At 34.6% G+C, this 26034-nt stretch overlaps 2 protein-coding genes and 3 long non-coding RNA genes across 10 annotated transcripts; all 5 read left to right on the top strand.

Annotated features, from left to right (window-relative positions):
• Positions 1-6279: 6279 nt before the first annotated feature.
• LOC136062575 (heat shock cognate 70 kDa protein-like) lies at positions 6280-8785 on the top strand. The gene is made up of 2 exons (XM_065761780.1): positions 6280-6611; positions 7031-8785. The coding sequence occupies exons 1-2, from the start codon at positions 6398-6400 to the stop codon at positions 8671-8673; spliced, it is 1857 nt and encodes a 618-aa protein (XP_065617852.1). The 5' UTR covers positions 6280-6397; the 3' UTR covers positions 8674-8785.
• A 332-nt stretch (positions 8786-9117) lies between these two features.
• On the top strand, positions 9118-13640 carry LOC136062598 (uncharacterized). 4 transcript variants are annotated; one of them, XR_010624324.1, is made up of 7 exons: positions 9118-10102; positions 10213-10502; positions 10606-10671; positions 10833-10894; positions 11041-11122; positions 11253-11454; positions 11570-13640. It is a non-coding gene; the product is annotated as an uncharacterized LOC136062598 (long non-coding RNA). The 4 variants fall into 4 exon arrangements; XR_010624325.1 differs by having other exon boundaries at positions 11011-11122; XR_010624326.1 differs by having other exon boundaries at positions 9120-10102; positions 10386-10502.
• Positions 13641-18283: 4643 nt separating this feature from the next.
• LOC112008924 (heat shock cognate 70 kDa protein-like) lies at positions 18284-20789 on the top strand. Its single transcript, XM_024041292.2, has 2 exons — positions 18284-18615; positions 19035-20789. The coding sequence occupies exons 1-2, from the start codon at positions 18402-18404 to the stop codon at positions 20675-20677; spliced, it is 1857 nt and encodes a 618-aa protein (XP_023897060.1). The 5' UTR covers positions 18284-18401; the 3' UTR covers positions 20678-20789.
• Positions 20790-21124: 335 nt separating this feature from the next.
• On the top strand, positions 21125-23935 carry LOC136062595 (uncharacterized). Of its 3 annotated transcripts, none has more exons than XR_010624321.1 (7): positions 21125-22106; positions 22217-22506; positions 22610-22675; positions 22837-22898; positions 23015-23126; positions 23258-23459; positions 23575-23935. It is a non-coding gene; the product is annotated as an uncharacterized LOC136062595 (long non-coding RNA). The 3 variants fall into 3 exon arrangements; XR_010624322.1 differs by having other exon boundaries at positions 21128-22106; positions 22390-22506; XR_010624323.1 differs by having other exon boundaries at positions 21129-21463; positions 22390-22506.
• Positions 23936-24433: 498 nt separating this feature from the next.
• On the top strand, positions 24434-25759 carry LOC136062602 (uncharacterized). The gene is made up of 5 exons (XR_010624329.1): positions 24434-24527; positions 24689-24750; positions 24867-24978; positions 25110-25311; positions 25427-25759. It is a non-coding gene; the product is annotated as an uncharacterized LOC136062602 (long non-coding RNA).
• Positions 25760-26034: the final 275 nt, after the last annotated feature.

Raw genomic sequence — 26034 nt, 5'->3', positions numbered from 1 at the left:
GAATTGCATAATTTGACTAAGTAACAACTTGACTAATTAATCTAGGCTACGCAATCTGTGTGTTTAAGGGGTCTAAATTTCCAACACACTTCTCCAACCTTTCTCTCTCTTTTACCTTTTCATCTCCTCACTACTTCTCTAACCTTTCTCACTCTCTTACATTTTCATCTCTCCATTACCTTCTAAATTAATATCATTCTTCCTCTTTCCCTTCATCCTCATTTATTTTTGTCTCTTCTTTTTTGCACCCTCTTACTCTAAATTTGTTACTATCTCTACCATTCTATAAGCAGGTTGGTTTCTCTCTCTCTCTCTGTCTGTCTGTCTCTCTCTTTCTCTCTCTCTCTCTCAATTTTTTGGTGGATTTTTTATTTATTTTATTTATTTTTCTTGCATCTCTGCTTTAGGTTAATAATTTTTTATATTATTTAAAACTCTACTTTGGGTTAATGTAATTTATTTTGATTTTTTGAATTGTTGTTGTTTTTTTTGTTCTCTTTGATTGTTAAATGTTATCATATTGCGTTATAAATGAAAGCTCGAATATGTGTGAAAACATAAGAGCTGTTTAGACCCCCAAATTAAAAATTACGACTTGGTTGATTTTACTCTAACTTAACTAAGTGCGGAATAAGAGTAAATGCGAACAAACAAACAATAAAACTACTCTAAGACATTTTCAACAAATCATAGTTGTAAAATGAAAGTTAAAAGAGTAGGGAAGAAGGATGCAAACACAAGATAACACCACGATGTGTTATCAAAGAGAACACCGAAGAATTCGGCAAAAAATCTCTCTGTCGCCCTCCAGGCAGTAAATTGATCCACTAGAGAATAAGTTGGAGTATACGAATAACAAAAGACCCTCCAAACCTAGTCTACTCCATGTACTTGAGCCCTTCAAACTCCTGCTACCAACTGACTTGACGAAGTCTTGTCTAGCTCTCCGGATCACACAATTCAGCCCGATTGCATTCACCAAACAAATGGCTTCTTCCAATACTTCCTAGTAGCATCAAAACCTCACTTGACACTTAGAATGGGTGTGATAAGTATTTGAGCTATTAACCTCTCAAGGATTTGAATATGGAGAGGTAGGAGTTGAGGAAAACCACAAATGATTGTGTAGAGGATTGTGGGTATGACAATCTCTAACTCTCAAGGGTTATGTCTAGGGTTTTCTTTCTAAAAGCACTCCTTACAATATGTGGGTAATGTGGGTATATATAGTGTGGGTGAAGATATGGTATAGTAGATATGACAAAATAGCAAAATAGAATGTTTTACGGGTATCTTGCGGGAAGACCTTACCCGCAAAATACTCGCAAAAACCAGCTGTCATGACTCTTTGTATTCCAGTCACGTGCTCTGCATGTGGCTCACTTCGCAGGAAGGCTTCTCACAAAAAACTCACGAAATCCACACTTTCTTCAATAGGCGCTTGAGTCTTCACACTTTCTCTCATGCACTACCCATACAATAAAATCCTACATAAAATACAGAGTACATATGATTGAACAAAAATATAATCAAATTTGGTACGAAATTAAAGTCAACACAAAATAGTTGTAAATAACAACTTTACAATAAAGAATTAAATATAGCATATAAAAATATAATGTTATTCTATTATATAGCATGATTTGGATAATTTGGTGTTTATTCTATTACATAGCATGATTTTTTATAATGCTTAATTTTGATGTTAAACTATGAGACTTTACTAATTTTTGTTTATTTTTTAATCCTTTGTGGTGGACAAAGTACTCTTAATAGTTGTATTAGAAGTACTCTATAATGTCATTTATTTAGATAAAAGCAAATGTTAGCCAAACGAAAATAATCAGATAGGTGACGAATTTTAGCTTTTGCAATTTTATTTTAATTATTATTATTTTATAACAATACATATATAGAAATTTAATTATTAGATTTTGCTAATAATTGTTTATTTGATAATATGTTTTGAGTGGACGAAATTACAATTTTTGCAAAGAAAATAACTTGAATAGATTATCAACAACAATTTTTTTCCTAATTGGTACAATTAATCATTTTTAAGTTTTATTAATTTTTTTAGTTACATTTTATGGTGTTTTGGATTGTAGGCAAAAAAAATAAGGTTTTAGAAACTTTGTTTAAAACTAAAAGAATAATTTCCAAATTTTATATTTTTTTTAATAATTCACAAAATGTTATAAATAACTTTTATTAAAAAATGAATATTTTTGTTAACTTGCTTTTTGAATTTCTAAGAAAAATTGTATTGTTTTCATTTTGGCACTATAAAATTTATATTTATGATTTATGATTGTTCCTATGTTACATTTATGATTGTTCCTACAAACAAAAAAAATTATGATTACAAAATACAATACTATTTATTAAATTAGTTTAAATTGTAACAAAAAAAAATTAATAAAACCACCATAAAAATAATTATCATGCGCAACGTGCGGGTTCGTAGCTAGTATAGAATAAAAATTGATCAGCATGAAGGGGTTCTCTTACATACTACTAAAGATGTGTTCATGTGCTTGCACACATGAACCAAGGAACCTTATTACTATCAAAGAAATCAACGATAAAACATCCTTTATTCCTTGTTAAGCTTGAAGGGGGGAATGTTTCTTTGAATAGTTTCACAATCATGTAGAACTTCTGGAAATAGAGAGCTGATAGAATATAATATAATATTACACAGTATATTTCTCAAAACAACTGATGTAAAATAGACCGTCATATCCTTCCTAGACTCTCAAGGGCGCTTGAAATTGCGCAAGACAAAAATGCACTAGTATAAATCATTTAGACAACGGAGTCAGAATTACATGAAATTTGGTAGTTGAAAAGAAAATGGTGTTCTTATTAGTAGTCATCACGTTGCCATGAGGTGCACCCTGATTTTGGCGAATTCCTTCATTTTGTCGTCAAAAACAGTCATTTTGTCATTTTTAGTAATTTTTTTTTTAATAACTTTTTACTCAAAAGTCAAAATAAATTCTCTTTTGTTTTGGGACGACCCTTAAGGTCACTAGTTTATAATTTTGCATTTAACTCAATTTTACCATTTTTTGGTAAAATTTGGTATTTTGCCACATAATATCATAATTAGTGATAATTAGGTTTCAAACATTTCCTAATTGTCCTAGGGTTTTATTTAGTTAGTATTTATATGTTTGTAGCCTCCAAAGGAAAGGCAAATGATTATTAATAAAATTTACAGTTTTTCTCTAACTTTTCTCTGGTGGATTCCAGACCTATCACATTGTGGATTCAAGAAACTCTTCGTGAATTTGATGTTTACTACTAGAAACTAACAATTTAGTTTATGTTCCATCAAAAGAGTATCTTGTGTGCTTTCTTTAGGTTTCCACGACATTAACAACTTAGCTTAAAAATTCGATAACCTAACCATGAAAAGTGCAATAAACAAAGGAAGAAAAGAAAAGGCAAAACCAAATAAAACAATATACTCTTACCGATACTAATTGAATAGGGGCTGTTTTTGTTAACGGAGGTCAACTTTATGGTGTAAATTGTAAAATCTAAATTTTCAAATTTAGAATGTAAAATCCAAACAACCTCAAACTTTAGGGGTTTACTTTGCAATTTACCCTTAATACAATTGCTCATGATGGAGTCCATTGTAAACCCACAGATTACTTGGTTATTTGAGATCGTGAGAGAGCTTTTTATCAACATAGTTTTTTACTTCCTCCTTTTTTAATTCGTCTGGGCAATTTGGATTGGCGCAAATCCATGCACATAAGGCAAGACACGACTTGGTAAAAGGGCATGTCTATAACCCCACATGCTCTCTAAATTCCTCTCTACGAACTCATATAACTTATAATAAAATTTGGTTTCCACCAAAAAAAAATAAAAATCACGTTAGATTCAAGCTTGAAATCTAGAAAACTGCTATGTCCACAATATTTTCACAACAAATCATATGTGGTAGGTTGTTATTGGTTGTTATGGGTGCGCAAAAAAGTAATTTAAGTTGTGGATTCAAATTAGAACCAATAACAACTTATCACCTATAATTTGTTGTGAAAGTGTTGTAAAAATGTTGTAGACATAACACTTCTCTGAAATCTATGGGAAAAATTTGTGTCTAGTGTCCAATTGCATTGGATACGTGTCTGTATTCCAATGTGCTCAGTGGAACTAGACGCTGAACATAAGTCGTGTTCGAAACCTATTATATTAAACACAACCCGTGTTTTGACCCACTTATTGTATTCAACCAACTAGCAAGTTCTATATTGACATTTTCTGTCAGCATCTCAAACTCCTTGCAACCTTCAAGCTTCCACTCTAGTTTGTCCTCAATTTTTGTTTTTTTTTTTTTAATATTCAAGTACGAGCAATGTAGTCAGTCAAGTGTTAAAATCTCTTGTTAGATTAGAAAAAATTTGTAATGGCTAATAGTAGTTATATGATGGATAAAGTTTGCTTCAAACTGGTTGAGTTATCTTTTCCAACTACATTATGATTTATAAAATTATCCATTTATATTATTTAAAGAAGTCATATGACTCATTTAAACAGTTACGTGACTAAAACAACACATAAAATAATCTCCTTAATCATCACATTATTGGAGCAAGATAGCTCAAAATCAGACTGTAACCAAACTCTTTTCTAGTAACTCGTGCAATGTGCAAAAAAGTTAAAAAAGTGATTTTTCTTTTTTTATTTTTACAAATATGTATTTTGAAATTATGGTAGTTATTAAAAGATATCTAATATAATTGTGTTTGTAAATGAAAATTTATATTATAATGTTAGACATTTATTACGATTGTGTTTTATATGAAAGTCTATATTCCACTATTTAAAGAAAATATGATTTGATAAAGTTTATGTGACAAAACACAAAATACGGTGAGATCAACCAAAAGTTAAACATTTTATTATAGATTGATTTTTATAAAACTTCTTTTCTAATAATTTTTCAAAATATTTTTTTATCATTACCAAGTGTAGAACCCATTACTTTCTCAGCTCCCACCCATGGAAGTGAACTTCAAGGTTAAGGTTTATGGGCCAAAATAGCCCAATAGCACAATTTTGCAAAATATATGAAAATGTATCACTGTTTTAAAAACATATGGCAATGTACCACTTTTTTTAAAATCCAGTTTTAGAAAACCGAGTTCTACTTGAGATTAACGGCTATGCTGAAATTTTGCAAATAAAAAATGCCTTCAAGTTCTACTTTATATTACTCAAGCTTAGGGAAGTTGAGTACCTTGCTTTTCTACTTTTTGTTTTGTTTTGTTTTATCCCTCTCTTTCTTTCTTCTTCTATCAATCACAAACTCACAATCGTCTCTGTTCTCAAAGCTCTTCACCAGCGTGGGTCTATCGGCGTAGGGTCGTGGGCGTTTGGCAGATCGGCGTGCGTGGTGTGGTGGGGATGTGGCAGATCGGCGACTCATTGTGGCGTTGGTTGCTGGGTTTGGTACGGTGGTGGGTTGTGGTTTGGGATGTGATAGATTGGTGTTTCTTGGTGGTGTTGGTTGCTGGGTTTGGTTCGGTGGTTACTGGGCTTGGTTCTGACGTTTGCCTTAAGTTTTGGTGGTTGTTGGGCTTTTGTTCCAGCGGTTTGTCTGAGTTTTGGTCGCTGGGGTTTTGGATTTTTTTTCACCGTGGTGGTGCCGGAGGGGGTTTGGGTTTGAGTTTGGTTTTAAATCGGCGGTTGTGGTGGTGGGTGGTACAATTGGGTTGCTCACTGGTGTTGGGTGGTGCAATTGGGTTGCTCAATCCGTTCTGCCATTTCAAAGTTCTGCCATTTTCAATCCGTTGCAACCCATTTCTATTCAGTTCTGCATAAGGTACACGCACCTATACTCTGTTTCCTTCTTCTTCTTCTTCTTCCATTTTTTTTTTATAACCAAACTCAAATTTAGAGAGCTCGGGCTCTACCCTGCAAACAACTCGATTCTACCAAAATCAAGACCCATAATGCCTTTTTTTAATTAAATAAATTGTAGGTCAATAGTGCTACCATGACATTTTTTTATGGAAATTAAGTTTCATGGAAAACTTGAGCTTATAAAACTCGAGTTTCGAATAAGTAATACATTGCTATATATTTCTGAAACAATGATAGATGCCCATATATTTTGCAAAAAGGTGTTATTGGGCCATTTTGGCCAAGGTTTAAGGGATATAGCTTGTCCAAAAAAAATAAATAAAATCATTGCCAAGGGGACAATAGTGTCTCTTACTATCTACTTCTTTCTTTTGATTCGTTTTGCTTTACTTAAGTTGTAAGTATTTAGGACCTTCAACCTTTCAGCTGTTAAAGTGCCTCATACAGTCTCTGCTTTGTCTACTTTAGTTTCGTTTTACAAAAGTCTTTGGGCTTCTCGTTCCCGACGACAATGTCGAACCAAGGAGAAGGTCCGGCGATTGGGATTGATCTGGGAACAACGTACTCGTGCGTGGCAGTGTGGCAACATGAACGAGTAGAGATAATAGTGAATGATCAGGGTAACAGGACCACTCCCTCCTACGTTGCTTTCACTCCTATGGAGCGCTTGGTTGGTGATGCCGCCAAGAACCAGGTCGCCAGGAACCCCACCAACTCTGTATTCGGTAATCTTGATCAAAGTTTTTTTATTTTTTATTTATTTTTTAAATGCTATTCTTAAGCACTTCTTGTTCTACTCCCATTAATAATAAGGTTACTCCTAAATAGAACTTTGATGATCACATCCATTCTTAGCTCATGGCATTGAATAATAATTCCAAATAAAATGAATTTTATTTTTATTTTTATTAAATTGTGATTGGGTCAAATAGTACTAGCTAAAGCTGCAAAATTAATTGTTAATTTTTTTTCTTTTCTTATTTCTATTTTACTAGGCCTATATGAGCTAGAAAATGTTCTCTTTCGTACCTTAAATTCACAAATAAATATAAATTCACAAGAAATGAAAATTTTATTTTCTGCTCTTTATGCTTTATTGTTGTCAAATCATTTTTTAATTCCTTAAAATGGTATTGTCATGTAGATGTGAAGCGGTTGATTGGTAGAAGATTTAGCGATCCCTTAGTTCAGGAAGATATCAAGCTTTGGCCTTTCAATGTCATTTGTGGTATTGATGACAAGCCTATGATTGTTGTCAACTATAAGGGCGAAGAGAAGCACTTTTCTGCAGAGGAAATCTCATCTGTGGTCCTTAGAATGATGCGTGAGACTGCTGAAGCCTACCTGGGAACAACTGTGAAGAATGCGGTTGTTACTGTCCCCGCCTACTTCAATAACTCCCAGCGTAAGGCTACAAAGGATGCTGGAGGCATTGCAGGCCTGAATGTCCTGCGTATAATCAATGAACCAACTGCTGTAGCTATTGCTTATGGTCTAGATAAGATTGCAGATAACATTGGCAAGAGTAATGTCCTTATTTTTGATTTGGGTGGTGGCACTGCAGATGTCTCACTGCTTACCATTGAAAAGGGTGTCTTTGAAGTGAAGGCCGTAGCTGGAGACACTCACCTTGGAGGTGAGGACTTTGATAACCGAATGGTAGAGCACTTTGTTGAAATATTTAAGAGGCTTCACAAGGTGGATATTAGTGGCAATTCCAGAGCTCTTAGGAGGTTGAGAACTGCTTGTGAGAAAGCAAAGAGGATTCTTTCTTCTGCAATTGATACTACCATTGAAGTTCACTCTTTGTATAATGGCATTGATTTCTTTTCAACTATTACCCGTGCCAAATTTGCAGAACTTAATATGGATTTATTCAGGAAGTGCATCGCTATTGTGGACAAGTGCTTGACTGATGCTAATATGGATAAGAGCTGCGTCCATGTTGTTGTTCTTTCTGGTGGTTCTTCTCGAATTCCCAAGGTGCTGCAGTTGTTACAAGACTTTTTTGATGGGAAGGAGCTTTGCAAGAGCATTAATCCGGATGAGGCTGTAGCTTATGGAGCAGCTGTTCAAGCTGCAATCTTGTCTGGTATGAGAAATGACAAACTTCAAAACATCGTGCTCTTAGATGTAACCCCTCTGTCCCTTGGTATAAAGGCTAATAGAACGGAGATGAGTATTGTGATTCCAAGGAATACTGCCACTCCCACTGAGAAGGAGAGGCTCTACACCACTGCAGCTGACAACCAAACTTCTTTATTGTTCTCTGTTTACGAGGGTGAAAGAGCAAGAGCTTGTGATAACAACCTGTTGGGAAAATTTAGGCTTTCTGATATTCCCCCAGCACCCAGGGGTGTGGCTAGAATAAAAGTTTGTTTTAATATTGACACTAATGGTATCTTGAACGTTTCTGCTAAGGAGATAACCACTGGTGTAATGAAGAATATCACCATCACAAATGATGAGTCAAGACTGCCCACTGAAGAGATTGATAGGATGGTCCAGGATGCAGAGACATACAAGGCCGAAGATGATGAACACAGGAAGAAGGTCAAGGCTAAGGATGCTTTGGAGAACTATACCTACAACATGAGGAATACTCTCAATGATGAGAAGATTAGTGCCAAGCTTTCCCGTAAAGGTAAGAAAAAAATTAAAGATGCTATTCAACAGGTGATTGAGTGGTTAGATGGCCTCCAGCTCGTGGATTCAGAAGAGTATGCGGACAAGCTAGAAACGCTCGAGAGCATCTGCAATCCCATCATTGAGAGAATTTATAGATAAAAACAAAATAAATTGAGCAGCACCTCTGAACGGTGCAACATATTTAAGGGTGCAAACTATGTTACTATTTTGACTATTTTTCCAAACCTTTAACTCAATTATTTTTATTAGTAATTTGTCCTTGGTTGGAAAGTTATCACTTAATCTTTATTTATGGTTTGTCATCTTTATTAGTAATCTGTCTAGCTTGGATATGGATTTATCTATATCTATACTTATATAAAAAAGGGAGAGTTGAGGTGCTTGTTTGACAAAACGACCTCTCAAGTGTTAAAACGGCAAGCCCAGCAAAAAATGTTTGAAGCCCAGCAGATCGTTTGAAACTCTAAAACCATCAGCATTAGATTGAAATTACTTAATTGTCCATAACTTTATTTGTGAGCTAAATAAAAATGGGGCCCTTTTTAGTCTTTGTGTTGGCAACTTTATGCTGCCAAACATGTACGCGCTCAGACTTGAATTACTTTGTTGCTCTAAAGGTCTGTGTGAGCTGAAAAAATATTGGAGCCCTTTTGGTCTTTTCCTCTTCAAATCTGGACTCTTCTTGCCTTTGTTATCATCTATATCCCAGCCACTTTATGACTTTATCTTCATTCTTTTGATAAACACAATCGCAACAGACGGTGAGAGGGATAGAGATTAGAAAAAGAAAGAAAAAAATTAGTAGAGGGAGTACCTACTTCGGCAGCCTCTCTTAGTCATTGTTCTCAATTGTTTGTTATGTTGTAGTCTCTTCATTATTTGGATGCAATCAAATTGGAGTAATTTCAAGTTCTCAGGAAGCGTGTAAATACCTTTGAATTTTACAAAATATTTAATGATTGTGTATTTTATATATTGGCTGTGAACATTCCTTGCTCAGTTTGTTCGTTGACTATTATTTAAATTTGTATAAAAATTTGCAATTTGAATGATTGTTGGTATGAAAGATTTCTTTTCAGTAGTCGATTTTGGTATCGAGATTATAAAATCAAAATTAACATTTTTAATGATTGTGTTGTGAGATGAATTTTATATTTGATAGTATAATGAGTTGTTGTGTCTCACGAGTAATTAGACCATTTTATATAGATGAAATTCTTATTTAGCATTTGGGTTTTAAAGATTATGGCTGACGATAGAAGTAAGAAACCGACGAGTAGCCCGAATAAGAGAAAACGGTACAGTGCGCAGTCGACTGACTGTAACGAAAATATCTTGAAAAAGAAAAAAGAAGTGTGTGCAGAAAAAAGGAGTGATGCAAAGACAAAAAGAATTGGTATGCAACACTTTCAAGAGAAAAGAAACAACAGCTATTAAGTAAGAAAAGGGAGGCATATGCGAAGAAGAGGAAGCTTATGATTGATTGTGAGAATTCTTCATCAAATTTTAGCAATAGGCATCAAAATATTGTCATCAATGATGCATGGCGATCATAGTAAACAAGCAGGTAAGATAGTTAGGAATGAGTTTTATAAAAGGAAATTAGTCAAATTCAGGAATAGTTATTTATTTTTTTGTGTGTATACTGAAATAAAAACAAAATCTCCCTTTTGGCAGTGGTAGCGGCAAGATGTACGAATCATTAGGAGTGATTTCTTCTTGTTTTATCTCTGTCTTTCAATCTATCTCTATCTTTTAAATCCCTGCCACTTGCAGCCTTCAATCTACATTTCTTCCTCTATAAAGCAATTTTTGGTACTCCATCTTCAATAACAGTAAACTCTGTGAAGGTACTCATTAGGCCAAGCTCTTGGAGACTCAAATGATGGATGCACTAGAAATGTTGTTTATCAAGAAGTATTAAAACTGGAAAAATTGCATTAATATTTGGAGATTTGATTATGGAGGTTTGGCTTTTGCATTGGATTTCATTTGTAATTTATGATATCTCTATAGTTCTTTTCAAATATTTGAAGTTTAATCTTATTTTCATATTTGATCTGGTTTCAGGTTGAGATTGAAGCTACAAGTTCAAAGGAAATAGAGTCTATATTCTTTATGTCCTGTTTCGTTTTTGTAAGTTAATTTTCCATAATACTGTGTAATATTGCATGCTTTTTACTTGACCACTTATATATTTTTGTTCAATTTAGCTAGCATTTATTTATGTTTTATTCATAATCTTATTCTTGTTGCTTATCTTTTCTCTACAATCCAATATGACTTTACTTTTGCAGACCAACAAAAAGATTAGTAAAACAAAGAGAACCGAGTCTACTCCTTTAGGCTCTAGGCACAGGTGTTGATTAATCTCCTTTTTTACCCACATTTTGAATTCCCTGCCTCCTATTTACTGATTGTCTCTAGATTCTTTACTTGACATCTAAATCAATCTCTTCCTCCCATAAATTGCAGTATCATAATTCTTATACCTTGTCTTCATAGGGCTTGAGTTTGTATAGCTGTCTTGGGAATACTAAATAAAAGATTAGCCATTCGTCCCTCTTTAATATCCATCCATTTTGAGGTGAGCTTTCAATTTATTTATCTTAATATTCTATTTTGACTCCCTCTTAATTTTGAGTTTTTTATTTTTATATTCTATTTCGTGGATTTGAGTATATGGAATTTATGAATCTTCGAATTTTATATTGAAGATGGAGGACCAAAAATTGCTTTATAGAGGAAGAAATGTAGATTGAAGGCTGCAAGTGGCAGTGATTTAAAAGATAGAGATAGATTGAAAGACAGAGATAAAACAAGAAGAAATCACTCCTAATGATTCGTCCATCTTGCCGCTACCACTGCCAAAAGGGAGATTTTGTTTTTATTTCAGTATTTCAGTCAACAAAGGGGCAGGTAATTTCTCTCTATGAATTGTTAATTTAATTCATTCCTTACAAATCTACATTCATGAATTTCCACTATTTTGAATTTCTATATCTTCTCAAGAGAGCACCATTTACTGCCTCAGTGTTTAATATATCTACTTCTATTATTGGAGCTGGAATTATGGCACTGCCTGCCACCATGAAGGTGCTGGGTCTTGGGCTTGGAATTGATAGTGTTCTCTTGCATTCTCTATTAGCAAATGAGGTAGACTTGTTTATGCTGCCTAATATAATTTATAACCTGGTTTTTCTTTTTCTTTTTGTGGGAATGATTTATTGTTTCAAAATATGATAGTTTAAGCCAATGAACACTATAGCTCAAGAGCTACTTCTCCCCTTAAGAAAGGGCACCTCTAACTTATCAATAATTTTTTTTTAATTACTATTCCAATAATGACGGAGTTTAAACTATTCTAATCATATCATAAAATATTTATTTGGAGTTAGATGGTGTTTTGCACGTGCTTTGCATGTGCAACAAACTAGTCCTTGTAAAAGCCACAGTTTGTTTGGATTTTAGTGTCTCAGAGTAGATTAAGAAGCCATATGAATTGATTAAGTTCATTTAAGATCTATTTATTTTGCTGAAACCGAAATTTTTTTGCTAAAATGATGTAAAAAAAAGAAGCTAAAAGCTGACTTTTGAAGCAATGAGACCCATTTAATAGTGCAATGGGACCTATTGTAGGGGCAAAAATAAGTTAACTTTTTCTCAAATCTCAAATGCAACCAAAAAGGGCTAGCTCTGACTCTGTTCATGGAGAGGATAAATTGCCCCTGTTACGTAGAGTTTGTAAAATGTAACACCACCCTGAATTTATATTGAGAGAGAAAAAAAAATTCTGATTCAAGATATGAATTTTTTTTTTTTTTTTTTTTTCCTTTTGAGAGAAACAGTGGAGAGGAAAGGATCCTGAATCAATCGAGACACCAACACTGGGATTTCTATATGGAAATTCGAGGTGACCATAAGCTTGTCTTGCCATACAAGAGAACAGCAATGCAACCTTAAAAACATCCCCTCCCCACGTTTTCGTATTCAACTCCACTCGAATATACGGTAGTAATTGATATTAGTTGTTAATAAAAGCAAACTGTGCCTCAAACGACAGTTTGTCATGTACCATTTTGTGAAAATAAAAGATGCAATTTTCCCCCTCCTGAAGAACAGAGGTATCGATGTAGGCAAGTGCTGTTTGGTTTTAATTTGGTAAATTCCTGGAGACAAATTATGGGTGGTATTTCATTGTATGTAAGTTAGAGTTAAAAGAGTATAAAAGTCTTTTACAATTTTTTTTTTTTTTTGGTTTAAGAATTTGAAGACAAGCAAGCTCACTCAGGTAAGTTCTAGATGCTTTTTTCTTCTCCTCTAGATAGGAGACTTTCTTTCTCACGTTGGGTGAGACCTGCTTCTTCCTACCCAAGTGTGCACTACTCGGGGTAGGCAGACTTTGCTTTGCCTAGAACACTGTTTTTTCTTCGACCAAGTGTATACCTCGCAGAATAGACTCGGAGTTTTGAGAAAGATTACAGAGGGTGAGTTTGACGGAGGAGGAAGGCGAGGTGATTAAGGTTCGCGCAGAGCATCGAGAACTTGAGCTAACAGTCTGTTGGGAAGATTTCACACGACTAAACCAATCAACTTTCGAGCAGCAAAAAATCTACTACGAGCAGCATGGAAAATGGGGAACGATATGAAAATCACGGAGGTTGGAGATGGGCTGTTCCAGTTCAAATTCTCAATGGAAAGCCAACTAAATTGGGTGATCAACAATGAACCGTGGAGTTTAGATAACCACATCCTATTACTACGAAGATGGGAAAAAGGAATGACGGCATTCTCAGTAAAGTTTTTAACTGTTCCGATATGGGTACAAGTGTGGGGTTTACCCTTGGATTTGATAAACAAGGAGGCAGGAAGAGACATCGATCAAGGTATTGGAAGAGTTATTGACGTGGATAGCAAAGCCATTGCCTCTGATAAGGCAAGGTTCCTTCGAGTCCGAGTGGAGATGCCGCTGAATAAACCTATTCGCTGAGGGGCTCCTATACTTAGCCCGGAGGGTGATAAGGTTTGGGTGGCCTTCCAATGTAAACGCCTGGTTGGACTTTGCTTCCAGTGTGGTTTGCTCGGCCATGAAGCTAAAGCATGCATTGAAGTAATGGAAGGGAGGGAGAGAAAGTCCGTATGGAGAGTGGTTAAAAGCAGGATTTCGGAAGCCGAAGCAATCACCAGAACGAACAAACCAAGTCCAATGCGACAGCAAGCGATGGAGACAGGTGAACGGTCACTGACCAGGGCCAACATGGTGGATGAACCGCTGCCAACTGAAAATCCCAGAAATTATGGCATTAATGGAGGGGTAACAGTCCATCAAGCACCAATTATATCGCATATCCAAAATCAATCTCTTTCAATGCATGAAACTGACGTGTTGGAGGAGGAAAATCCGGATTTAATGGAGGGCATTAAACGCATGGCAAATTTGGCGCAAGAAAATAACCAAGGATTCAATGCAAGGAATTTTGTCAACGTGCCCATTGAATATGCGACCAATATGGTGAGTAATTAGAAACACACGGCCATTGAAACCCTAGACAGTAGTGGCATGTGTGGTGGGGCACGTGAGGGTACTGAAACTCTTATGGCATGTTTGGATGTTTAAAAAAGGAGGGAGAGTAGAGTAGAGGGAGGGAGAGTAATGCAATTACCTTGTTTGGAAGTTTTTTAAAGAATGAGGGGGAGGGATTTGGAGGAGTTTGGAGGGGTTTTGACTCCCTCTAGCCCCCCAATTTTAATTCTCCCAAATTGGAGAGATTTGGAGGGGGAGTAGAGTACATAAACTATTAATCAAGTAAATTACCTAATTTACCCTTATTATATTAACAAAATTACACTAGGAGAAGGGCTAATTACTCCCTTCCCCCTTACTAATTTTAAAAACATCCAAATAAGGTGGAGGTGAATCATTCTCCTCTACTCTCCTCCCCATTACTCCCCTTCCCTCTACTCCACTCTACTCTCCTCCCTATCTAAACTTCCAAACAAGCCATTAATGCAAAGGTGCCTAAGCGGAATAGAATTAACAGGGATCACGTGGGTAGCAAAGACATAGAAAAAAACCAATGAAATTATGGGAAAGAAACGTGGACATGAGAGGGAAGATGAAGGCAGCAGCAAATGTCCCAAGATACAGATCCAAAATCCAAAAAGCACAATGGTGGAGGTTGTTGATCAGCCCCGCCGAGCACAATGATCGTCCTAAGCTGGAATTGTCGGGGGCTTGGAAACCTCTGTGCAAGCACTATCCTTTCTCACTTGGTGAGGGAAAAAGCTCCCAATGTTTTGTTTCTCATGGAGATGAAATAAACTTTGGACGAGATAAGGAATATACAGGCACTATGACTCCATGTTAGTAGTTTCGTGTGTTTGGCGAGCGGGTGGCCTATCAATGTTATGGAAAGCAAGGGTCGACCTACATGTGCAAACCTATTCTCCAAATCATATAGACGCTCATATAATGAACGGTAGCCTATCACCATAGAGATTAATTGGATTTTATGGGAGACCAGAGGAGCATTGGAAACATGAGTCTTGGGAGCACTTGAGGCACCTCCATGATCAAGAGACTCTTTGCCTTGGTTGTGCTTGGGGGATTACAATGAAATACTATCATCGGATGAAAAGCAAGGGTGAGTACCTCGCTCTCTTTGACGAATGGAGGAGTTTCAAAGTGCATTATTACACTGTGGACTGATTGATCTTGGTTTCAATGGGAATATTTTCACTTGGAGGAATGGAAGGCCTGGTATTGAGTATTTTTTTTTTTTTTTTTTTGGGTTGAGAAGTGCTACATTCACAATATTTTTCACAAGACATCCTAGATGTTAAGTTGTTATTGGTTCTAATTTGAACTCACCACTAAAATTATTTTTTTGTCATCAATAACAACTTACTACTTAGGATTTATAATAAAGTGTTGTGAAAAATATTGCGGACATAGCATTTCTCTCTTTTTTTGTTTGTATTTCATTTCATAAAAAATATTATTATATTTATTAGCTAATATTTTGGCTTTATTAATACCATTACAATGATAGAAATTATCCTATTGGTTAAAATTTGGGGGTCTTTTTTTACTTGGATCTTAGGCGACTGCATCAATTGCTTATACCAATGAGCTGGCACTAGTCGCAAGTTGTTACAGTTTGTTTAAAAGGTGATGAGTTCAGGTTAGAAAAATAACAACTTGCCACCTCAAATTTGTTATAAAATTATTGTGAAAATATTATAGAAATCAATTGTTATTTAAAAAAAATTGTAAAAAGTTTCTAGAAATATTTTCTAAACTAATATTCTTAGGACATCTATAAACTTTTCCCTAAATAAAATCCTACAAATTCTGTCTATAGGACATATCCTCTTCCCGATATGGAAGCAACTTTTCCTCACTCCCAAAGACATTTCACTCCCATAAAACTCTCTAAAAATATTTCTTGACAAGTGCTAGGTCCACAACATTTTTAAAATATTTTCACAATAAATAATAAGTGGTAACTTGTCATTGGTTCTAATTTGAACTCACTACCAAAATTATTTATTTACCCACCAATAACAGACTGTAACAACCTGCAATTTAAAATTTATCATAAAAATATAATAAAAAAAATAATAAACATAGCATTTTTTATATTTCATAATTTAGTATCGGCATCCGTTAACTTTTTCCTAAATAAAATTCTTCTAATTCTGTCTATAAGACAACTCCTCTTCACAAAATTGAAGCAACTTTTTGCCACTTTCAAAGATATTTCTTTCCTATAAAAAGTTCCTAAGAATTTTTCATGAAAAGTGCTACGTTCACAACACTTTTTACGATATTTCCGTAACAAATTCTAATTTGCTTGTTTTTTTTTTTCACCAATAATAACATGTAATAACCTGACACTTGAAATTTATTATAAAAATGTTGCAAATATACCATTTCTCTCATGTTTCATTATCGGGTATTGACATCAGTTAACACTAAATAAAATCCTTCTAATTCGGTCTATAATGTAAATCCTCTTCCTGAAACGGAAGCAACTTTTCCTCACTCCCAAAGACATTTCATTCCCATAAAAGTCTCTAAAAATATTTTTTGACAAGTGTTACGTCCACAACATTTTTAAAATATTTTCATATCAAATAATAAGTGGTAATTTGTTAAAAGTTCTAATTTAAATTCACTACTGAAATTATTTGTTTACCCACTAATAACATACTGTAATAACCTGTCATTTAAAATTTATTATAAAAATATTATAAACATAATATTTCTCATATTTCATAAATAAAATCCTTCTAATCCCGTTTACAAGACAACTCCTTCTCGAGATTAAAGCAACTTTTCGCCACTCTCAAAGAAATTTTTATCCCGTAAAAGTTTCTAAAAATATTTCATGAAAAATGTTATCTTCATAGTACTTTTTACAATATTTTTACAACAAATTTTATGTAAAAATTTATTACTAATTTTAATTTAAACTTATTACTAAATTTTTTTTTTTTCACTAATAATATTACGTTATAATATTGCAAATATTATAAAAACTCATTACTTATAAAATTATTATAAAAATATTACAAATATTCTGTGTCTCATGTTTTTCATTATCGAGTACTGATATCAGTTAACTTTTGCCTAAATAAAATCCCTCTAATTCTGCCTGTTAAGCAGAGGACAGATCCTCTTCCCGAAACCGAAGCAACTTGCCGTTATCCCAACTAACAAACGCCGTCTTATGCTACCCAACCATACCTCGACAACCCACCCCAAAACAAATAACGCCGTTAATACTATAACCGTTATAACCCATTTTTAACATCTCCATTTGCCGGGAAACTAGAGGACAAAGCGGTCAGAGAGTGCCAGAGTAGAGGGTACAAGTAACCGGTAGTACCGGTTACCCAGTTTTAGACAATAATTCCAATTTCCATTACAGGTTGAAATAATTGCGCAAAACACAGAATCTGACGCAGCATTAAGAGACACTCACAGACACAGTACCACTCTTTCACAGAGAGAGAGAGAGAGAGCGAGAGAGACCACACCACTGAAACTGTACGAATAGTAATGGCAGCGAGTAGTAGTAATATTTCAGAGATGGTTTCTGAGGAGTCAGAGAAAAAGGACGCAGATGATGATGCAACTAAAGCCAAAAGGATCGCAGAAAGTGATTGCTCTTGAATCCACCAGATTCATATTCCTTTTTCTTTCTTCTTCGCTCAGAAACTTTTTATTATTACCGATTAGACTCTTTTTTTTATTTTTTTATTTTATTTTATTTTTTATGGTGACGATCAATATCAATATCAGTCGCTGTTGAATTTTTTTCGAGAGAAAAATGGCTTCTTCGAGTTTTCCTGTCACAGGTAAAGTTTTTGGTCTAAATTCCAAGGGATTTGAATTTTGAATCAATTTGCAATCTGATTAATCATTTGGACTTGTAATGTAAAATTTTCGGTGTGTATGATTTAGATTCAGAGGATGAGATATACAAGGAGCTATGGCATGCTTGTGCCGGCCCTTTGGTCACTGTTCCTCGTCAAGGAGAACTCGTTTTCTATTTTCCTCAAGGCCACATCGAACAGGTAGCGCGTGCGATTATGCTAGATTTTATTATATTTTTTCATACAATAAAGTACAAATATATATATATATATATATATATATATATTTGATTATTAACGGTGTTTTTTGTAATAGTGTCTCTTACTATCTACTTCTTTCTTTTGATTCGTTTTGCTTTACTTAAGTTGTAAGTATTTAGGACCTTCAACCTTTCAGCTGTTAAAGTGCCTCATACAGTCTCTGCTTTGTCTACTTTAGTTTCGTTTTACAAAAGTCTTTGGGCTTCTCGTTCCCGACGACAATGTCGAACCAAGGAGAAGGTCCGGCGATTGGGATTGATCTGGGAACAACGTACTCGTGCGTGGCAGTGTGGCAACATGAACGAGTAGAGATAATAGTGAATGATCAGGGTAACAGGACCACTCCCTCCTACGTTGCTTTCACTCCTATGGAGCGCTTGGTTGGTGATGCCGCCAAGAACCAGGTCGCCAGGAACCCCACCAACTCTGTATTCGGTAATCTTGATCAAAGTTTTTTTATTTTTTATTTATTTTTTAAATGCTATTCTTAAGCACTTCTTGTTCTACTCCCATTAATAATAAGGTTACTCCTAAATAGAACTTTGATGATCACATCCATTCTTAGCTCATGGCATTGAATAATAATTCCAAATAAAATGAATTTTATTTTTATTTTTATTAAATTGTGATTGGGTCAAATAGTACTAGCTAAAGCTGCAAAATTAATTGTTAATTTTTTTTCTTTTCTTATTTCTATTTTACTAGGCCTATATGAGCTAGAAAATGTTCTCTTTCGTACCTTAAATTCACAAATAAATATAAATTCACAAGAAATGAAAATTTTATTTTCTGCTCTTTATGCTTTATTGTTGTCAAATCATTTTTTAATTCCTTAAAATGGTATTGTCATGTAGATGTGAAGCGGTTGATTGGTAGAAGATTTAGCGATCCCTTAGTTCAGGAAGATATCAAGCTTTGGCCTTTCAATGTCATTTGTGGTATTGATGACAAGCCTATGATTGTTGTCAACTATAAGGGCGAAGAGAAGCACTTTTCTGCAGAGGAAATCTCATCTGTGGTCCTTAGAATGATGCGTGAGACTGCTGAAGCCTACCTGGGAACAACTGTGAAGAATGCGGTTGTTACTGTCCCCGCCTACTTCAATAACTCCCAGCGTAAGGCTACAAAGGATGCTGGAGGCATTGCAGGCCTGAATGTCCTGCGTATAATCAATGAACCAACTGCTGTAGCTATTGCTTATGGTCTAGATAAGATTGCAGATAACATTGGCAAGAGTAATGTCCTTATTTTTGATTTGGGTGGTGGCACTGCAGATGTCTCACTGCTTACCATTGAAAAGGGTGTCTTTGAAGTGAAGGCCGTAGCTGGAGACACTCACCTTGGAGGTGAGGACTTTGATAACCGAATGGTAGAGCACTTTGTTGAAATATTTAAGAGGCTTCACAAGGTGGATATTAGTGGCAATTCCAGAGCTCTTAGGAGGTTGAGAACTGCTTGTGAGAAAGCAAAGAGGATTCTTTCTTCTGCAATTGATACTACCATTGAAGTTCACTCTTTGTATAATGGCATTGATTTCTTTTCAACTATTACCCGTGCCAAATTTGCAGAACTTAATATGGATTTATTCAGGAAGTGCATCGCTATTGTGGACAAGTGCTTGACTGATGCTAATATGGATAAGAGCTGCGTCCATGTTGTTGTTCTTTCTGGTGGTTCTTCTCGAATTCCCAAGGTGCTGCAGTTGTTACAAGACTTTTTTGATGGGAAGGAGCTTTGCAAGAGCATTAATCCGGATGAGGCTGTAGCTTATGGAGCAGCTGTTCAAGCTGCAATCTTGTCTGGTATGAGAAATGACAAACTTCAAAACATCGTGCTCTTAGATGTAACCCCTCTGTCCCTTGGTATAAAGGCTAATAGAACGGAGATGAGTATTGTGATTCCAAGGAATACTGCCACTCCCACTGAGAAGGAGAGGCTCTACACCACTGCAGCTGACAACCAAACTTCTTTATTGTTCTCTGTTTACGAGGGTGAAAGAGCAAGAGCTTGTGATAACAACCTGTTGGGAAAATTTAGGCTTTCTGATATTCCCCCAGCACCCAGGGGTGTGGCTAGAATAAAAGTTTGTTTTAATATTGACACTAATGGTATCTTGAACGTTTCTGCTAAGGAGATAACCACTGGTGTAATGAAGAATATCACCATCACAAATGATGAGTCAAGACTGCCCACTGAAGAGATTGATAGGATGGTCCAGGATGCAGAGACATACAAGGCCGAAGATGATGAACACAGGAAGAAGGTCAAGGCTAAGGATGCTTTGGAGAACTATACCTACAACATGAGGAATACTCTCAATGATGAGAAGATTAGTGCCAAGCTTTCCCGTAAAGGTAAGAAAAAAATTAAAGATGCTATTCAACAGGTGATTGAGTGGTTAGATGGCCTCCAGCTCGTGGATTCAGAAGAGTATGCGGACAAGCTAGAAACGCTCGAGAGCATCTGCAATCCCATCATTGAGAGAATTTATAGATAAAAACAAAATAAATTGAGCAGCACCTCTGAACGGTGCAACATATTTAAGGGTGCAAACTATGTTACTATTTTGACTATTTTTCCAAACCTTTAACTCAATTATTTTTATTAGTAATTTGTCCTTGGTTGGAAAGTTATCACTTAATCTTTATTTATGGTTTGTCATCTTTATTAGTAATCTGTCTAGCTTGGATATGGATTTATCTATATCTATACTTATATAAAAAAGGGAGAGTTGAGGTGCTTGTTTGACAAAACGACCTCTCAAGTGTTAAAACGGCAAGCCCAGCAAAAAATGTTTGAAGCCCAGCAGATCGTTTGAAACTCTAAAACCATCAGCATTAGATTGAAATTACTTAATTGTCCATAACTTTATTTGTGAGCTAAATAAAAATGGGGCCCTTTTTAGTCTTTGTGTTGGCAACTTTATGCTGCCAAACATGTACGCGCTCAGACTTGAATTACTTTGTTGCTCTAAAGGTCTGTGTGAGCTGAAAAAATATTGGAGCCCTTTTGGTCTTTTCCTCTTCAAATCTGGACTCTTCTTGCCTTTGTTATCATCTATATCCCAGCCACTTTATGACTTTATCTTCATTCTTTTGATAAACACAATCGCAACAGACGGTGAGAGGGATAGAGATTAGAAAAAGAAAGAAAAAAATTAGTAGAGGGAGTACCTACTTCGGCAGCCTCTCTTAGTCATTGTTCTCAATTGTTTGTTATGTTGTAGTCTCTTCATTATTTGGATGCAATCAAATTGGAGTAATTTCAAGTTCTCAGGAAGCGTGTAAATACCTTTGAATTTTACAAAATATTTAATGATTGTGTATTTTATATATTGGCTGTGAACATTCCTTGCTCAGTTTGTTCGTTGACTATTATTTAAATTTGTATAAAAATTTGCAATTTGAATGATTGTTGGTATGAAAGATTTCTTTTCAGTAGTCGATTTTGGTATCGAGATTATAAAATCAAAATTAACATTTTTAATGATTGTGTTGTGAGATGAATTTTATATTTGATAGTATAATGAGTTGTTGTGTCTCACGAGTAATTAGACCATTTTATATAGATGAAATTCTTATTTAGCATTTGGGTTTTAAAGATTATGGCTGACGATAGAAGTAAGAAACCGACGAGTAGCCCGAATAAGAGAAAACGGTACAGTGCGCAGTCGACTGACTGTAACGAAAATATCTTGAAAAAGAAAAAAGAAGTGTGTGCAGAAAAAAGGAGTGATGCAAAGACAAAAAGAATTGGTATGCAACACTTTCAAGAGAAAAGAAACAACAGCTATTAAGTAAGAAAAGGGAGGCATATGCAAAGAAGAGGAAGCTTATGATTGATTGTGAGAATTCTTCATCAAATTTTAGCAATAGGCATCAAAATATTGTCATCAATGATGCATGGCGATCATAGTAAACAAGCAGGTAAGATAGTTAGGAATGAGTTTTATAAAAGGAAATTAGTCAAATTCAGGAATAGTTATTTATTTTTTTGTGTGTATACTGAAATAAAAACAAAATCTCCCTTTTGGCAGTGGTAGCGGCAAGATGTACGAATCATTAGGAGTGATTTCTTCTTGTTTTATCTCTGTCTTTCAATCTATCTCTATCTTTTAAATCCCTGCCACTTGCAGCCTTCAATCTACATTTCTTCCTCTATAAAGCAATTTTTGGTACTCCATCTTCAATAACAGTAAACTCTGTGAAGGTACTCATTAGGCCAAGCTCTTGGAGACTCAAATGATGGATGCACTAGAAATGTTGTTTATCAAGAAGTATTAAAACTGGAAAAATTGCATTAATATTTGGAGATTTGATTATGGAGGTTTGGCTTTTGCATTGGATTTCATTTGTAATTTATGATATCTCTATAGTTCTTTTCAAATATTTGAAGTTTAATCTTATTTTCATATTTGATCTGGTTTCAGGTTGAGATTGAAGCTACAAGTTCAAAGGAAATAGAGTCTATATTCTTTATGTCCTGTTTCGTTTTTGTAAGTTAATTTTCCATAATACTGTGTAATATTGCATGCTTTTTACTTGACCACTTATATATTTTTGTTCAATTTAGCTAGCATTTATTTATGTTTTATTCATAATCTTATTCTTGTTGCTTATCTTTTCTCTACAATCCAATATGACTTTACTTTTGCAGACCAACAAAAAGATTAGTAAAACAAAGAGAACCGAGTCTACTCCTTTAGGCTCTAGGCACAGGTGTTGATTAATCTCCTTTTTTACCCACATTTTGAATTCCCTGCCTCCTATTTACTGATTGTCTCTAGATTCTTTACTTGACATCTAAATCAATCTCTTCCTCCCATAAATTGCAGTATCATAATTCTTATACCTTGTCTTCATTGGGCTTGAGTTTGTATAGCTGTCTTGGGAATACTAAATAAAAGATTAGCCATTCGTCCCTCTTTAATATCCATCCATTTTGAGGTGAGCTTTCAATTTATTTATCTTAATATTCTATTTTGACTCCCTCTTTAATTTTGAGTTTTTTATTTTTATATTCTATTTCGTGGATTTGAGTATATGGAATTTATGAATCTTCGAATTTTATATTGAAGATGGAGGACCAAAAATTGCTTTATAGAGGAAGAAATGTAGATTGAACGCTGCAAGTGGCAGTGATTTAAAAGATAGAGATAGATTGAAAGACAGAGATAAAACAAGAAGAAATCACTCCTAATGATTCGTCCATCTTGCCGCTACCACTGCCAAAAGGGAGATTTTGTTTTTATTTCAGTATTTCAGTCAACAAAGGGGCAGGTAATTTCTCTCTATGAATTGTTAATTTAATTCATTCCTTACAAATCTACATTCATGAATTTCCACTATTTTGAATTTCTATATCTTCTCAAGAGAGCACCATTTACTGCCTCAGTGTTTAATATATCTACTTCTATTATTGGAGCTGGAATTATGGCACTGCCTGCCACCATGAAGGTGCTGGGTCTTGGGCTTGGAATTGATAGTGTTCTCTTGCATTCTCTATTAGCAAATGAGGTAGACTTGTTTATGCTGCCTAATATAATTTATAACCTGGTTTTTCTTTTTCTTTTTGTGGGAATGATTTATTGTTTCAAAATATGATAGTTTAAGCCAATGAACACTATAGCTCAAGAGCTACTTCTCCCCTTAAGAAAGGGCACCTCTAACTTATCAATAATTTTTTTTTAATTACTATTCCAATAATGACGGAGTTTAAACTATTCTAATCATATCATAAAATATTTATTTGGAGTTAGATGGTGTTTTGCACGTGCTTTGCACGTGCAACAAACTAGTCCTTGTAAAAGCCACAGTTTGTTTGGATTTTAGTGTCTCAGAGTAGATTAAGAAGCCATATGAATTGATTAAGTTCATTTAAGATCTATTTATTTTGCTGAAACTGAAATTTTTTTGCTAAAATGATGTAAAAAAAAAGAAGCTAAAAGCTGACTTTTGAAGCAATGAGACCCATTTAATAGTGCAATGGGACCTATTGTAGGGGCAAAAATAAGTTAACTTTTTCTCAAATCTCAAATGCAACCAAAAAGGGCTAGCTCTGACTCTGTTCATGGAGAGGATAAATTGCCCCTGTTACGTAGAGTTTGTAAAATGTAACACCACCCTGAATTTATATTGAGAGAGAAAAAAAAAATTCTGATTCAAGATATGAATTTTTTTTTTTTTTTTTTTTTTTTTTCCTATTTGTAATTTATGATATCTCTATAGTTCTTTTCAAATATTTGAAGTTTAATCTTATTTTCATATTTGATCTGGTTTCAGGTTGAGATTGAAGCTACAAGTTCAAAGGAAATAGAGTCTATATTCTTTATGTCCTGTTTCGTTTTTGTAAGTTAATTTTCCATAATACTGTGTAATATTGCATGCTTTTTACTTGACCACTTATATATTTTTGTTCAATTTAGCTAGCATTTATTTATGTTTTATTCATAATCTTATTCTTGTTGCTTATCTTTTCTCTACAATCCAATATGACATTACTTTTGCAGACCAACAAAAAGATTAGTAAAACAAAGAGAACCGAGTCTACTCCTTTAGGCTCTAGGCACAGGTGTTGATTAATCTCCTTTTTTACCCACATTTTGAATTCCCTGCCTCCTATTTACTGATTGTCTCTAGATTCTTTACTTGACATCTAAATCAGGCTCTTCCTCCCATAAATTGCAGTATCATAATTCTTATACCTTGTCTTCATTGGGCTTGAATTTGTATAGCTGTCTTGGGAATACTAAATAAAAGATTAGCCATTCGTCCCTCTTTAATATCCATCCATTTTGAGGTGAGCTTTCAATTTATTTATCTTAATATTCTATTTTGACTCCCTCTTTAATTTTGAGTTTTTTATTTTTATATTCTATTTCGTGGATTTGAGTATATGGAATTTATGAATCTTCGAATTTTATATTGAAGATGGAGTACCAAAAATTGCTTTATAGAGGAAGAAATGTAGATTGAAGGCTGCAAGTGGCAGTGATTTAAAAGATAGAGATAGATTGAAAGACAGAGATAAAACAAGAAGAAATCACTCCTAATGATTCGTACATCTTGCCGCTACCACTGCCAAAAGGGAGATTTTGTTTTTATTTCAGTATTTCAGTCAACAAAGGGGCGGGTAATTTCTCTCTATGAATTTTTAATTTAATTCATTCCTTACAAATCTACATTCATGAATTTCCACTATTTTGAATTTCTATATCTTCTCAAGAGAGCATCATTTACTGCCTCAGTGTTTAATATATCCACTTCTATTATTGGAGCTGGAATTATGGCACTGCCTGCCACCATGAAGGTGCTGGGTCTTGGGCTTGGAATTGATAGTGTTTGTGGCTATTCTGACAAAGGGTTTGTTGGAAATGCTGCTGAGATTCAGTAGGATGGGAAACTCTCACTCTTATGGGGAAGTCATGAGGGATGCTTTTGGCCGTGCTAGGAGGTTGCTGCTTCAGATTTGTATCTTGGTTAATAATGTTGGGACACTCATTGTTTACATGATCATCATTGGTAATATTTTATTTCTAATTCTTTCAGACCATAAGAGAAATTTATTCTACTTTTACTCTTTTTTAACTCTTAACATATAGTATGGACTTTATTCAAGAAGATCAAGAATCAGTTAACTTAAAAAGTTTCCATTTTGATAACATATAAAGGTAAAGAAGATGTGTTTATAGATAGTAGGATTATTGGCTTAAAAAATCGGCATGAATTGAATTGATGAATGCTATCTTGCATTCTCTATTAGCAAATGAGCATGAATTGATGAATGCTATCTTGCATTCTCTATTAGCAAATGAGGTAGACTTGTTTATGCTGCCTAATATAATTTATAACCTGG

The sequence above is a fragment of the Quercus suber genome, unplaced genomic scaffold (genome assembly GCF_002906115.3).
Source record: "Quercus suber isolate HL8 unplaced genomic scaffold, Cork oak 2.0 scaffold_19, whole genome shotgun sequence".
Lineage (NCBI taxonomy): Eukaryota > Viridiplantae > Streptophyta > Magnoliopsida > Fagales > Fagaceae > Quercus > Quercus suber.
Note: the sequence above shows the minus strand (reverse complement) of the source record. Positions and strands in the feature narration are given on the sequence as shown.